The sequence below is a fragment of the Acanthisitta chloris genome, unplaced genomic scaffold (assembly GCF_000695815.1).
Source record: "Acanthisitta chloris isolate BGI_N310 unplaced genomic scaffold, ASM69581v1 scaffold4526, whole genome shotgun sequence".
NCBI classification, from domain to species: Eukaryota; Metazoa; Chordata; class Aves; order Passeriformes; family Acanthisittidae; genus Acanthisitta; species Acanthisitta chloris.
Genome location: NW_008676351.1, coordinates 13,043 through 28,678, shown reverse-complemented (window position 1 = coordinate 28,678; position 15,636 = coordinate 13,043). Strand labels below are relative to the sequence as shown.

The 15,636-nt window shown below is 39.6% G+C and overlaps 1 protein-coding gene across 1 annotated transcript in view; it reads left to right on the top strand.

The window, feature by feature from the left end:
• The window catches only part of SCUBE1 (signal peptide, CUB domain, EGF-like 1), a gene marked incomplete at its 5' end in the record, with an annotated part of 186,567 nt that extends 171,171 nt beyond the window's left edge, over positions 1-15,396 (top strand). Inside the window, 10 exons of the mRNA XM_009076090.1 lie at positions 693-809; positions 2,124-2,282; positions 3,340-3,543; positions 4,942-5,103; positions 8,354-8,521; positions 9,341-9,502; positions 10,961-11,158; positions 13,304-13,456; positions 13,959-14,038; positions 15,096-15,396. Of these exons, the coding sequence (XP_009074338.1) occupies positions 693-809; positions 2,124-2,282; positions 3,340-3,543; positions 4,942-5,103; positions 8,354-8,521; positions 9,341-9,502; positions 10,961-11,158; positions 13,304-13,456; positions 13,959-14,038; positions 15,096-15,248 (1,556 nt within the window). The remainder of the gene's footprint in view (positions 1-692; positions 810-2,123; positions 2,283-3,339; positions 3,544-4,941; positions 5,104-8,353; positions 8,522-9,340; positions 9,503-10,960; positions 11,159-13,303; positions 13,457-13,958; positions 14,039-15,095) is intronic.
• Positions 15,397-15,636: the final 240 nt, after the last annotated feature.

The window sequence follows — 15,636 nt, the reverse complement described above, 5'->3', positions numbered from 1 at the left end:
CAGGGCCCTACCAAGGAAAGAGGGACCTATGTTGCAGCATTTGCCACGGGCAGCTGGCAGCAGCTGGCAGGTGATGGCCAGGCCCACACTTCCACCACGGACTATGTGAGGAAGTCAACTGGCAGATCCATTTTCTGAGTAGTGCATGGCTGTGTAACAGCCTTTAAAACAAGAAGTAACTGGCTTTGATTTAAAGCTGAAGAATAAAGCTTGCAAGCCATAGACTGCAGTCAAATAAAGGTGTTTCCTTTGGATGGTTTTCAACTGCCAGCAGTATAGCTCTACTAAATTAATCTTATTCCTGATTGGCATTAGCAAGAACAGAACTACAGCCAAGTAACATGGGAAGTCACAGGCAGAGAGTTACAAAAAAAAAAGGGTAGGAATTAATCTTTTTCATAGTAAAAGACAAATTCATCCAAAATCCACCCAGATGTGCAGGCCTGCTGGAGGGGAAGCATATGTGCAGAGCATGTGTGATTCCAGCAAACTCATTGATCTCTCTAGGCTCAAAGATAAGTGTTTATGCGAAAAAATGAACCTGTGGAAATGGACCTCCTTGTAAAACAGGTTTAACTCTTGGGCTGTCTCTTTTCTGTGTCACAAAAAGACTTTCAAGTCTGTTTTTAAAAGAAGTTTCAGATTTCATTTCAGCTGCATCCCAAATGATAGCTTCTTTCTTTACACCACAGATTCATTAGCCCCTCCAATCAAGCAGAAAGCTCGTTTTAAAATTAAAGATGCCAAGTGCCATTTACGGCCTCGCAGCAAAGAGAAAACAAGAGATTCTGGGAAGCAAGCTGTGTCAGGTGTGTGGTTTCTGCTAGCATGTAAACAGCTTTTGTTTGCTTGTTTGTTTGCATATTTGTTTTCACACTGCAGAGGAAAAAAATAGTAACAGTTTTCATATTTGGATCTGAATTTAAGTTCAGGCCAAAGTTCTCACTCTAGGTGAACAGTGCCTTGGATCTAAGAGTGCTGAAATGTCACCAGTTGCTTTGAAAAATCTTTGTTCAAAAGTACATGAGTTTGGAATTAAGCTGATCCTTTTTCTGGCATTGATAGTGACAGAAACATCCTGAGATGTAAAGCTGTGACCATTGCAAAGTTATGTGGAACAATGTCAGTTTTGTTGATTTAGTTTTCCCAAATGAGGTTTATAAAAAAAAAAATCTATTTTTAAAAAAATGTTAATGGTTTAAAGATTTTCTGCTTAAAATTTAGACTAATATTTTATCTTTACCCTGCATTCTAGACATTTGTGTCTCTAATTTTGCAGACATTGATTTTAAACAAGTCTCAGTCATCAAGATGTTTACCTTGTCCTTATGTATTGCCTCCTTTTAATAAGATAACATTATCAGACTAGTTTTTAAAGTCAGAAAAGTTGATATTTTTGGCCCATACAGTCACCATGAGAATGCATTTCTTGGATGCATTTCCTTGTCCTTTGCATGCTTTGTGTTTGTGTTTGTTACATCATCTGAACTTCTGGGTATAACAGTAAGATTATATCGTCCAACCATACCCTCAGAATGAAATCCTCCTGGTGTCTTGGGTGCTACAAATATCTCTCTGACTTGGAAGATCCATTGCCTATAGCATTCTATGATTCCTGCTTAGATATAACCTTCCAATATATCTTCATAACCAAACGATCAAAGGCTTTTAAAACCTTTGATATCTGGTGATTGTCATTGCTGAAAGAGATGGAATAGCTGCTGGTAGTTTCTGAAGGCTCAGGCCTGACACTGTCATGAATTTATGAAAAATGACTCTCTTGCTTTGTTTAGCCATCAAATGTCTATTCATAGTGCTGCTGATCTTAACTGATTTCTGTGAAGAGCTTTCTAATCCTTATGCATAAAAGGGATGGGCAGTTAAAGGCATTAGAGGTATCACTGTGTAGCTGAGCATCTCCACAGTGTATTTTTGCCTCCTACATTCACTAGCACAATGAGCAAACCCAACACTGCACAGAGAAGGTGTCTGACAATGCTTGCAAAATGTTATGGAGCCTGTCACTGCATTCATGATAACCCAGCTGAGATATGGCTTATTAGCCTGTCACTTGCTACTTTTGCTACTTGATTTCTTTTCTGTGTTGCTTCTCTTACACAAAGGAGGTCAATTCCCTTGTACAGACAACTGCCAGGTGACCTTTGTGAATCTCAAGTGTGACTCCTCCAAGAAAAAACGCCGAGGCCGCAAGTCACCATCAAAAGAAGTATCTCATATCACTGCTGAGTTTGAAGTGGAGATGAAGTCAGAAGAAGTCTCAGGTTTGTGAAAGATCTGTCTGTGGAGAGAAATCAGAGTTTAGTTCCTCAGTGTGTTTTTAAAATATTTTTGATGCTATTCTATCAAACTGCCATGCAAACATTTTAGCACGAGCCTCATTAAGCAGCCTTTCTAAACTCAAAGTTTCAGGGATTTAATTGAAAAAGAATCAGGTTTGAAATTAAGCCAAAGGAACGAAGATTGAACCTGCATCCAGATTCCTTCAAAACCTTGAGTTAAATCATGTACTTTAATGTAGTCTGATTTCTTTAAACAGCAGAACTGCTAATCAATGCTCAGGGAATATAAAGATTAGATAGAAGTTCTGCAAAAATTACAATAACAATATCCTCCAAAATGTAAGTTGCTGAAACTTCAGTCTGAGAATCAAATATTTTTATCAAACATTTGAAAAACTCATGTTTTCATAACAAACTTAAGGAACAAAAATAATTGCTTCAAGTTGTTCATGTGATGGAATATTATGCTAGAAATTCCAGCCAAAGAAGATGTGGACTGAATTCTATATGCATGTCAGTCCTCAAAGGCAGATTTCTTAACTTCGAGGGATACCTCACTATCCAAGTGTGAGGAACTATCCAGCAATTGTGCCTGGAAATACCTTTTTTTGTGTCACTGAGGTATTTTAGTCAGGGAAGTGGCAAGAATTCCTAATGAACTGAGTACAGTGTGGGCAGAGAAAATTCAGAAACATCAGTGGTGGCAGACTGAGCACACACCTGAAGTGCATGTGGTGGGATTGGTGCTTTCTGCAGCTCTCTGCCTGTCAGCTCAGTAGAACCTTAGTGCTAGAGACAAGCTATCAGCACCCAGTGTGCACTTGTAGCCTGTGAAACTGTTTGATGGACCTCAGTGTACTGTCTGGTCCTTTAAAAGACCTGATCTTGAATACGGTGAGCTGCTGCTTCAATTCATGTGGAAAGGACAGTGAAGCAAACAGAGGTGTCCCAGTGCAATGCAGGCTAAGCTTTTTGTTAAGCACCTCTTTTTAAACATGAATCTCAATTGCTTCTAGTTTTGTTATCATTTCCCATCTAGACACCTGTAACATTGACTGTGTTCGGAAAAGGATGGAGCAGAAGCTGCAAACTGCAATCAAAACATTGAGGAAATCTATTAATAAACAGCAATTTTACATTCAGTTTTCTGGGACAGAATATGAAGTGGCTCAGAAGCCAGCTAAAGCTACTGAAGGGCACGAAGCTTGCAGTACAGGGCAAGTACTGCAGGATGGCAAATGTGGTAAGTCCAAACAACTTGAATATTCAGTCACAGCCCCAAAACAAGCAATCCAAAATTACCTTGTCCATAATGAACCAGGGAGGAAATCTCTGAGATAAGACAGTTTAGATCAATATTACCCAACATATGTTCATGGACATAAGTCATAAGACTTGGAAGGGAATTCATTAGGTGGTTGCAGGAACACAAAGCATATATATGGATATATTCCTGTGCTGTCAGCTAGTAGGTATCAAAACCTGCCACAAGGCAATGTTGGCAGGTAGTTCCCAGTTGCTCCCAGCATCTTATGAAAGTGTAATTACATTTCTGTAAAGCAAAAATATGGTGTTTGCCTAGATGCTTTGTATTTACTTTAGTATCACCTCTCTCACTCTCCTCACCACCAAATAATCCATGACCCATGGATATATTTATATTTAATGCTAAAGATGTCCAATAAAAAGAAATAATTATAGAAATCTATTTTAAGTTTATGTAAAATACCTAATTTCTTTAAGCCTTTTCCCATTTATCAGGCTCTGGTGCTTTGCTGGGGGCAATGTGCTAGCACAAGCATTAATGGCAGTTCTCAGCACTGAATCTTTCTAATCACTTACAGACATCTTTTCAACATCTGCATATCTATTTTTCCAGCTTTTTAGGCACCAAGTGATTTATGAGCCGAAGGGAGTGCAGGTCTGATAGGTGCCTCCAATGAGCTGGTTCAGAGGTTGTTTTTATCATATGGGAACACTGATTTAGAAACTGTATTTGAAAGACTGTTGCTATTAGTGTCTAGAAATCCATTCATTTTAACTCCTCTATCCAGCAGTGAAAAAGGTTTAATGCAGTTATGTGCTCTGTTGCAGCACGAAAAACATGTGTGTTCATAACTGTATTTAAAATGCTTTCCAGTTAGGGTATTTGGGTGTCAAGAGATGTAAATGATTACATGGGATACATTGCCCTCAGAGAAATCTCTAGAGCAGATCTCAGGACACCAACTTGTTGCAGTTATCTGCCATAAATCCAACACATATATACACCTCCTGTAAGCTGAAATCGCACATCACTTCCCATGCATTATGCACCACTGTTTTAATAAGCTGCAATAGTTTGTTTTAAGACTGCATCAGCTTTATTGACAATACGTGTGCTAAACACTTCAGTGCAGTATGATGCCATTTAATAGCTTAAACAATAGGAGAAAGACCTTGCCCTGATGCAAATTGACCTAGACCACAGCAGAGATGGGTCTGTTTACATTAGGTGAGGAACCTGGACTAACATATGCAAAACATATGCCACTATAATACTGGGGCCAAAGAGATCCATCTTCTCTAAATGTTTGATGTAAAGACGAATAATGTGATCAAAATGAAAGTTCTTACGTAGATTCCCCTTTTCTTTTCTCAGTTACCTGCAGCATGGGCACCTTTTATAGCGGAGAACATAATCAGTGCATTCCTTGCTCACCAGGAACATACCAAGACACAGAAGGTCAACTTACCTGTGAACCTTGCCCAAGTAACGATGGACAGGGAGTAGCAGGAGCCCGGAATGTGTCAGAATGTGGAGGCAAGTTTAATTTGATTATAAAAGGATTAGGTGTTGCCACACATCCTGTGAGGCATGGAGGCTAAAAGAGGGGAGAGGCTTCCACACTTCTGTCTTGTAAAGGTAACAGAAGAAATCTCTGTCACTTACAAGCAATACACAGAATGTTTTGGCTTGTTCTATCCACTAATGCTGCTGACAAGAAGATGAGACCTGCTACAGCAATGTGAGTTATGGTACTGAAATGAGCAAGCCAAGCAAAGCACTTTGCTTTAAGTCAGGTATGGAATCTGGGTGTACCTCGACTTGTAAGGCCTCATCAGGTATGTTGTGAGCCAAAGGGATGGATTGCTTTGGACTGGTATTGGTGAGTCTAATGAACCTGCTGACTTAATGTTTTGCATGAGATGCAGTTTACCTGCTCTAATTAGCAGCAGTTATAGTTTTGAGATAGTTATGCTGCAGGGGTCTGTAACCTGGACTCAGAACTAATGACTAATTCAAGCAGCTTCAGTGCTGCTTGAATTCACTGCAGCTTTTGGCAAGTGATGTAGCATCTCTGTCTCAACTTCAGGATATACAAACTAAAGTATAATGATGACAATATCTGCTGCTTCTCCTGTAACTTGCTGAATATAAGGTTTTGAGACACAACTGCTCATTATTTTCCTTACCTTATTTCATTACAGATGAGCAAAATCTAGTTTACAGCAGATGCATTTTCTGACTTTGAAAGAATCTGTCCTATCTGCCACACGAGTTCTAACTTTAAAACTCATCCATGTAATTTACATTGATACTTTTTCCAAGGATATCTAAAGTGAACACACAACTGTTCCTTGAGAAACTGCTGCTTTTCCCCCATCCACTGAATAAAAAATAACTCTAGTGTCTGCAGTCCAAACATGATAGATTTTCCTGATTTACTGTATGAAGGAACTATTACAGGAAAAATCTTGAAATGCCTACACATCTTTGCTATGTTGATTTGTGTTTATCCAAAATCCAACAAGAATAGTTTATCAAAATAAAATCTGAGTTTATAAAACCTGACTAAAGTATACTGACAAAAGCAACATGGTGACTAGAAGAAAAATACTTTTGTTTCAAGGCTTTCATTTGAATTATTGTTCTGCACACCAGCAAAAAGAAACTCTTCTGATTATTTTTGCAGAGTGGATTTATCTCCATATGTTTGTTGTCAGATCACAATAGTGTGTTCTTCTGCTCAGCTCTCCTTTTCTCTTCCTCTGGAACTGGCAAGAGAGAATAATATGCTTTGGACTTCATAAATTTCTGTTAAACATTTTATCAAAATCAAGATGTCTCCATAAAATGTGTCAGCACATGTGATGAAACAGTGTATTTTTTAGAAACACAGACTTTGTTAGAAATATAATACTCCCTATTGGTAATCAATAGTATTTTTGCATCATATCTTCTGGAGCAGTAATGCCTGGGTAGTAACCAATAAACTAACTGTGACTGAAATCCTCACCCCTACAGGTGAGGAACACACATTCAACAAGTGTGTAAGAGACTTTAAGTGCCTATAGTATAGAACTCAGTTGTAACTGCAAGTGAATTACATGCTGTGATACTTAATTTACACACAATCCATGTAGATATGAGGGCAAAACATGTTTAGAAAACCTATTCATTTGGAACATTTCTCAGGGAAATCACCTCAGATCTATTTTGTTGGCAATTTCAATACAGAGGGCAAGATAGGAGCAAGTTAGTTCATTCTCATGTACAGGTAAAGAGTGAGAAATATTGGTGCTGAAAGCATCTGGTATTTCTTGAGCATCCTGGTCTAGTGGGGAGGTGTCCCTGCCCAAGGCAAGGGGTTGGGACTAGATGATCTCGAAGGTCCATTCCAACCTATTAACATTCTATGATTCTATGATTTAGCAGTATTAAATCCCAACTGTACCTCTTCTTTAAAAGGATGTCTTCACAAGTACTTAATTTTCACACTAAAATCCAGATCCAAATCCACTCATCATTACCTGCCTTCATATCAAAGTCCAGTAACCAATTGGATCAGACCAGGTAGATCAGTTTTTCTACAAAAACAATAACAGAATTGTCTTCAAATGAGAAGCATCATAATATCTCTCTGAGGTCTGTGTCACAACAGCCACTTTGCACAGTCATATTCTAGACAGCTGGGATGGAAGCACAAATAAATCGTGAAGGTCCTGGTCCTACAAGTCCTTAGGATTTTGGCTTTTGTGGGGACAGAACTTGCATTTTGTTTTCATTCAGGAGCTCTGGTTCATCCTAAGGACCAAGGTTCTTAGACCATGCCAAGCAGCCAAGATACTGGATGCCCCCAACATTTCCAGCGAGTTTCAGGGTTCTTAAGAGACTGCAACCCTACCCAGAACTCTCAAAACTTTCGTGTTTTCAAGCCAGTTGTTTCCACCTGCTGCTCAGTTCTCAGGGAACCTAAATTACAAAGCACTGGGACTAGGAAGCCCCAGGGAACACCTAGCATCTCACAGCACTGGTTTCCCAGGCTGGAGTAGTGTGAAGATATGCCTTCCTGCCATAATCTTGAAAAGCTTGACATCCTGATTCTCAGGTTGTCATGGAGTAAAGTACTTAAGGTAGCAAGAACTAACCCAAACAAATGCCTATCAGAAACTGCCTGGAGAGCAAGTGTGGGAACTTCTTTGTATCAGTCAGTAGACTCATTCACAAAGTGATTTGCTTTGCACAAATCACCATGTTCTGGCAGAAGAGCTTCTGACAAGCAGCAGTTTTCACAACTACCTGGAAAAGCTGCTGGTGTCAGGTATTCTCATAGGGTGCTGGACTGGTACCATCCTGTCTGGTAAATCCCATGATCCACTGTTTCCACATCTCTAAAATGGAGATGCAAAAAAGCAATTATTTGATTCATGGACATGGTACAGTTTCATTTTTTCCTACAGAGTGCTTTGAAATGCTCAGATAAAAGACTTGGCAAACGTACAAACTATTCTAGCACTATCTTAATAGATCCCTTGCTAAAATGAAATAAAAATAACACAAACAGAAACACAATTGGAAAAAAAAGCAACATATTAAGAAACGGGTTCTATTTCCTCGTGTTGTTTCTAGGAAGCAGTTAGAAGAACAATAGCTAAGATTAGAATTTGATCTACAGCTGTCTTGATGTGACATGTTTAAGTTAAAGGAAGCCTTGCTAATTACCAGTGGGTTTTATACTTTGTCCAGAAAAGTTAACACACTAATACAGGTGATCATTTTCAATTTCTAGGGCAGTGTTCTCCTGGGCACTACTCGTCAGATGGTTTTAAACCTTGTACAGTCTGTCCTCTTGGCACGTACCAGCCTGAACCAGGAAGGACCCTCTGCTTTCCCTGTGGTGGTGGGCTCGTCACCAAATATGAAGGTGCCGTTTCCTTTCAAGACTGTGAAACCAAAGGTGAATTTAAAATTTTTCCACAATTCATATTCCTACTCCTTGCCCTTTGGTTTGTAATCTTCAATGCTTGGGTTTTCAAAGGCTCCAAAACAAACCTTGTCACTGCATGGGCATAGGACTGAATTAAATGGTCAAGAAATCTGTAAACTAGGGATGATTTCCTGAGGTTGTGGAGACTGAACAGGCTTCATGGTTTTCTTTGGGATTTACCACTGGCAGGTACAGGGTCAGGGCTGCAACTGGTAAGTGAATCAGCCTCACTGTGTGGCAAGAAATAAGACAAACTTTAGCTTTCACATCCTGTATATTTTTATTTACTGAATTAGAAAAACTAAACACTACAGAAGTTATATGAAGTTAAGAATTGATTATTAATGGGCTAGGCAGAAAGTGTAAGCACACAACACTTGTTGTGTGTTCCATAGTGTCAGTTTCCAGTGCCAATGGCAAAGAAGGAATCTGCCCAAATGCATTTTGGGGTAATGGTAATGGAAACCTCTCTCCTGCCATTGTGAAAGTAATTTTCCTTGTTGAGATGGGTATGCATTGGCTTCTATTTACTACAAATTCATCAGAAACCACTGTATTAAATCCAGAGAGAGACATATTGGCATGCATTACTAGTTCACATGGGTTTAGCTCTAGTCTTGGGATTCTAGTTTGAAGATCCTTTGTACTGGGAAATATATGGGGCTGGTGTCTTTTCTGCCTTTTGTGGCCTAATAAGTGTGTTGCAGAATGGGGATGTTCAAGGTAGAGTAAAGTTCTCTCTACTGAAGATTGCTTCTTTCTGAAAATAATACACCTCATACCTTACAGTTCATTGTTCTCCTGGACACTACTACAACTCCACAACACACAGATGCATCCGATGCCCTGTGGGAACATACCAGCCTGAGTTTGGTCAAAACTACTGCATCACCTGCCCTGGGAACACAAGTACAGATTTTGATGGCTCCACTAATGTTACACACTGCAAAAGTAGGTTACATTTGTACTAGTTGTGATGTAGACTAGTTGTGATATAATGTCTTTGGATCTGAACTGCAACTTGAAGGTTCCATCTGTCAGGCTGGTCTTCAATTTTGTATTTCCTAGTTAGCATATATCTACTGCCAGAGGAAATAGTAAAAATTGGGAAAACAATGAGAAAAAAAATGAGAAAAGTACCACTGGATACATATGAGTGTTTTAGCTTTAACAGGATTTTGCAGAGTGCCAGCTACAGGTTAAAACTACAGAGCCTTTGGTTTCCCAGATCCTGTGAGTTGCCTTATAGTGATGTTTATTTCCCCATGTCTCTGCAGAGCACAATATCTTCTATCAGAGTAACTGCCACTTTGTAATAATTATAAAATATTAGGAGATATGGCCATGCACACTGCAATTGCCAGGTAATCAGTTATGACAGTGAGATCTTCTTGTAGGCTTTTTCACAGTACTCAGCCTCCTATCTTCAATTACCATTTTAAGTATCCCCAAGGATTTCAGAGCAGTTTCATTTGATCTCTTGTGAATGACTGATTCTTTTAGGCAAGCAGGTTTTTTCATCTCTACCCTGCTAATTTAAGAGAATGTCTCTGTAGTAATTAAGCAATATCATCTAAAGTAACTATTCTTGTGCAAATCTATAGTAAGTTTTTATTCTGATTATGGGCCATGTGTGTTTGAAGCCCTTCATCATTTCTAATGTAATGTGAGTAAATTATGTATTTGTAAGGGATTTGAAGAAGTTTGATAATTCTCCTGTAAAGTAAAACCATCCTTGTTACATTGCTGTTTTATCTATTCCCTGTTTCAAAGCCAGTTTTTGACCTTGCATAGTCTTTGAGGGTTGGATTAAGGAAAGCATTTAAACTTATATCTAGTTTTATGTGGATGAGTAGGCTGGGAAAAATCAAGCTTAAGTAACTTGTGCCAAATTCAACAGCAGTTTTGGAAACTCAGAAAGTAAAACTGACCCATCAATGGAGATTCTTTATTAACTGATTTAATCTAAGATGAAGCAAGGCAGATCTGTAATCAGGGTAGGGCTAGTTATTGGGACCCTCACACTCATTCAGCTAGATCAGGTTAAAACCCAAGAAATTAAGCCAGAATACTTTCTGCATGTCAGCACAGTCTCCACGGTAACCAGTGTACCTCCACAGCTGGATCTTGCTTACTTACCTGTGTTTCTCAATCAAATGTTAAAGCAACCTGAATGAAGCACTGAATGTGTTTGTGCACCAGAGATTAAGGTTTTGCAAACCAGTTGGAGCAACCTTGCAGATCAAGTATTCCTTTCAGAGCTTTCCATGCTAAACAAAGAGGCAGCTGGAGAATGTATGCGTTTCTAAAGCCACAAGGAGGAGTTGAGACTTGCTCTTGACAGACCTAGAAAAACACCTCAAATTAGCTAATCAGCTAACACAAATGCTAATTTGTGTTTCTCCACAGACCAGCACTGTGGGGGAGAACTTGGGGACTATACTGGCTACATTGAATCGCCCAACTATCCTGGAGACTACCCAGCTAATGTCGAATGCATTTGGAATATAAATCCACCCCCAAAGAGAAGAATACTCATTGTAGTACCTGAGATATTTCTCCCAATTGAAGATGAATGTGGTGATGTTTTAGTAATGAGAAAAAGTGGTAAGTTGTCAGGCATGGGTTATACTTGTTGCAAACTGGAGTGGAAAGTTCATATTGAAGGAGCGACTGTCTTTGTGTAGGTGCTGTTTCTAAAAGGATTGTTGGACGAAGTGGCACAGCAAGTTAGAACACTACCAATAACAATTAACAGAGTGATATTAATTATTCAAGTTTCTTGGCTGAATCACAAAGCAGTTAATGGGCTTCTCTCTGGCCCAATTATCACAAGGGATAAATCACTGCCACTCTAGAAGTCAACAAAGCCACGCTAAGCTGTATCAGGAGAGTTATCTTCTGTAATCTCTACAAACTGCTTTTGCTTATCCTTTGTAAGTACATACCTGCTGCAGCTATTGCTAAATCTGGGCAGTGGGTTGGTACAACTGGCACCCTCAAGAAATCTGAAGTTTTCCCAATTTTATGTGGAGTGTGTGCGGGGGGGGTGCGTTGTATCTTTGATTATGAAGTTAATTCAACAACTTCTGAAGTTATGACACCAATGAGATGTGCTCCTCCTTCAGTCTGATGTAGGCATCCATCTGGTGATCTGTCTCCAAGAAGCACTAAACCTGAAAGGCGTTATTTTATATGGAGCTTTGTTCAAAACAGTGCATTTTACTTGCTAAAATGGTGTGTTTAATTTACTAAAACAATTTTCACAACTTTTTATCCTTGACATCTCTGTATACCAGAAGAAGAAACCTACTCACTATAGATGAAAGGAAATTATATCTGTCCAGATCAGCTTTTTAAAAGCAAAGCACTTACTGTAAATAAGTGCTGTAAGTACTGCAAAACACATCAGTTGTCTTTCTCATCTCAAACTGTGGTTCCAACAGTGACCAAAACCAGTTACACCAGGGAAAAGTTTGACTTCCACTTCAGTACCACTTTGCTCTAACAGGTTTGTGTCCTTTGTATGTTGGGGGCACCAGAACTGTACACAGTACTCCAGGTAGGGTCTCACAAGAGCAGAGGGGGAGAATCACCTCCCTTGACCTGCTGCTTGTGACGCAGCCTGGTTGGCAGGACACAGTTGGCCTTCTGGTCTGTGAGCACACATTGCCTGCTCATGTGGGGCTCCTTGACAGCCAACACCCCAAGTCCTTCTCTTCAGGGCCGTTCTCAATCCATTCTCCACCCAGGTTGTATATGTGCTTGGGATTGCTCTGACCCAGGTGCAGGACCTTGCACTTGGCCTCATTGAACTTCATGAGATTCACACAGAGCCAGCTCTCAAACCTGTTTAGGTCCCTCTGGATGGCATCCCTTTCCTCCAGCATGTCAACCACACCACACAGCTGGGTGTTGGCAAACTTGCTGAAGGTGCACTCAATCCCCCTGTCCATGTCACTGATGTTAAACAGCACTGGTCCCAGTGCTGACCCCTGAGGAATGCACTCATCTCACTGGTCTCTACTTGGACATTGAGCCATTGACTCTTTGATTGTAACCATCCAGCCAGTCCTTAACCACCAGCTGGTCCACCTGTCAAATCCATGTCTCTCCAGTTTAGAGACAAGGATGTCATATGGGACAGTGTCAAACGCTTTGCAAGAGCCCACGTAAATGACATCAGTGGCTCTTCCCTCATCCACCAACACTGTAACTCTGTCATAGAAGGCCACCAAATTTGTCAGGTGTGATGGCTGTCACCAGTGACCTCCTCATACCCAGGTTAACTGTTCTGTGGATCACTAACTCTTCAGTATGTGATGGTCTTTTGGTCAGAATTACTATACCAGCCATTCATTCTGGTAAGTGGTTTACTGCTATCAGATGAATCCCCCAAACTGGCCATTAAGGAGCTGGTTACCATGTCTGCTTCGGCTGCAGCTGACTTGTTATTACCTATCTGGGAGTTCAATGCCAGAGTTGTAAAGAAAATAATATGAATAGTAATTTTATAAATGTCAAGATTATCCCTCACTAAGTACTTAAGCTTCTGGCTGTGGGACTCCCATTACCTTTTTGGAAAAAACATATCCCTTATTGGAGATAAAGGCTATATCCATTCTGTCGCCTAAAACTTCTGCTCTTAGGAGTACATCAGCTGAGAAGTGTCTTGTCAGTTTGACGTTTCTGACCTCTAGGTGAGGAAGGGTGCAACAAAGTATTTTATAAAGAACATTATTTTTTTTCTAGCTTCTCCTACTTCAATTACTACATATGAAACATGTCAGACTTATGAGAGACCTATTGCATTTACCTCAAGATCAAGGAAGCTCTGGATTCAGTTCAAGTCAAATGAAGGAAACAGTGGCAAAGGATTTCAAGTCCCCTATGTGACTTATGACGGTGAGAATGGAGTTGTTTTCCATCTTTGTGTTATATATGAATTAAAGAAATTTGTCCTTTAGAATCTCTCTTACATTGCCTACAGGGAGAGAAGAATGAGAAAAACTTCATGAACTCATTTTTAGTCCAGTGAATTACTTTTAAAGCAGTTGAAAAGACTTTGAATTAACCTATGTATAATGTATATAACTTTTGATGGTTATTTCATATCCCTGGTCCTGCTTCTCCATCTCTAAAATGCAGATAATAAAGCATTATTATCTGGAGGGAGTAGTTTTTTGAGGACATTAGTGTTTATAGGGATAATTCAAAATTATTCTTCTAAAGCAGTAGCGAATTTTAAGGTGATTAGATTAGTCTACAGCAGCCTGAGAGACACTGAATAGTTAACTGGATAGTAAATTTTTCGGCTCTGTCTTCAAAAGGAGGCCTAGCTATTGTCTGGCTATTATCCTCCCAAAGGATGTCACAAAGAGTCACTCAACTCATCTTTATTTTCCAGAGGATTACCAACAGCTAATAGAAGACATTGTTCGAGATGGAAGATTATATGCATCAGAAAATCATCAAGAAATTCTAAAGGTAGAAAATTTCTGCTTTATCTGAGGCTAACTTTTACTGAGTATTTTCCAAAAATAGTTTTTAAAATCTTGATAGGGTCATAATATTTAAAGCTCAGGTGGGACCCCAAATTCAATTCTCTGCCTTCTGAGGTTTATGCTGGTAATTTGAAGCAGCACAAAACCAGTAGCTCAGCTGGGCTGAGCTCGCATATACATCCTTTGTGGAATCAGGAACTAGATTAAATGTATGCTAATATGATTGTATGTTAGAAAAATTAGTCAGAAGAACCTATTGTTTGAAGAGCCTTCTTCAGCCTCAGCCTGGCATTTAAATGTTTAAATGAGTCATTAAGTTTCCTGGGCATTAAAAAACATATTTATCCAAATCGCTGTCCTGCCTCAAACAGACATAACCATAATGTAGCATTGTAAGCTGTCCATGAAATGGTTTCCCAAAGGTACAAGCAACATGCTCAAGAGAATTGTGGGGGAAGGTTTCTGGGCTGCCACCTGGCACAGCTAACTAACCAAAACTGGAAAAAAGCTGTTAAAGGGCAGAATTCAGCTGTGTAAATGTACAGCTTGGAAGGACAAGGACTGATTAACAGCCAGCTCTGTTGGCCATCCCTGCCCAGTACAGCAGTATTCCCTCACTCAAGCTTTGAGGTTGTTCAGGTCTTCACTGCAGTGGATAGGATCAGGCACAGGCTCAGCTGAGGCTCTGAATCAAGATTTTACCAGGGTGCAGGAGAAGGTCCTTAAAAAGCTCAGCAGCACTGAGGACCATCCTTCTCCATCATTCGTGGAGGGAAGGCCCTAGACAACACCATGAAAGAGGCTGAAAGGACAGTCAGGGGCAGTTTGAAGGTCTAATACCTAACATTTGCATACAGTTTGTGGCTAACCCACCTGCAGCTCTCTCAGTACAGCACCTTCCAGGAATGCTAGTTGCAAAAACATGTCCAGCACAGTACAATGATTCATCAGTGTAAAACTCCACAGCAACGTGGACCAGTTTCCTTACACTGCTTTATCCAAACCCTTCTGTTATCTAATATATATGTTGTCTTCCATAGGACAAGAAATTGATTAAAGCTCTCTTTGATGTACTGGCACACCCACAAAACTATTTCAAGTACACAGCACAAGAGTCAAAAGAGATGTTTCCAAGATCATTTATAAAGCTACTACGATCAAAAGTTTCCAGATTTCTACGACCATACAAGTAGTCTAGTGGTATTCAATTTTTGGTTACTTTGCATTCCTGTCAAGTATTGTCTTTCCTCCACAGTAGAAACATTTGCTAATTTGAAGGCTCTTTTTTTCAGTCTTTGTTCTCAGTTGTACATCAAAGAACACCTATAATGTTTTATAATTCTTAAAAGTCAGTGTTCAGAATGGGATTTTTACTACCAAAAAAAGTTATTTGTACATCCCGGAGTGCATCTAGTTGAAGATCCAAACTTGTGTATGCACTAGTGTATCTCCACTTTCCACTTGAAATTTCATTATGTAGAAAATATTCTTTCTAGCTTTTCACTTTTCATCAGCAACAACTTTTGTCAAAGCAAAGAAGAAATCTATTCAAATATGATTAAACTACCTGCAGATAAGTTC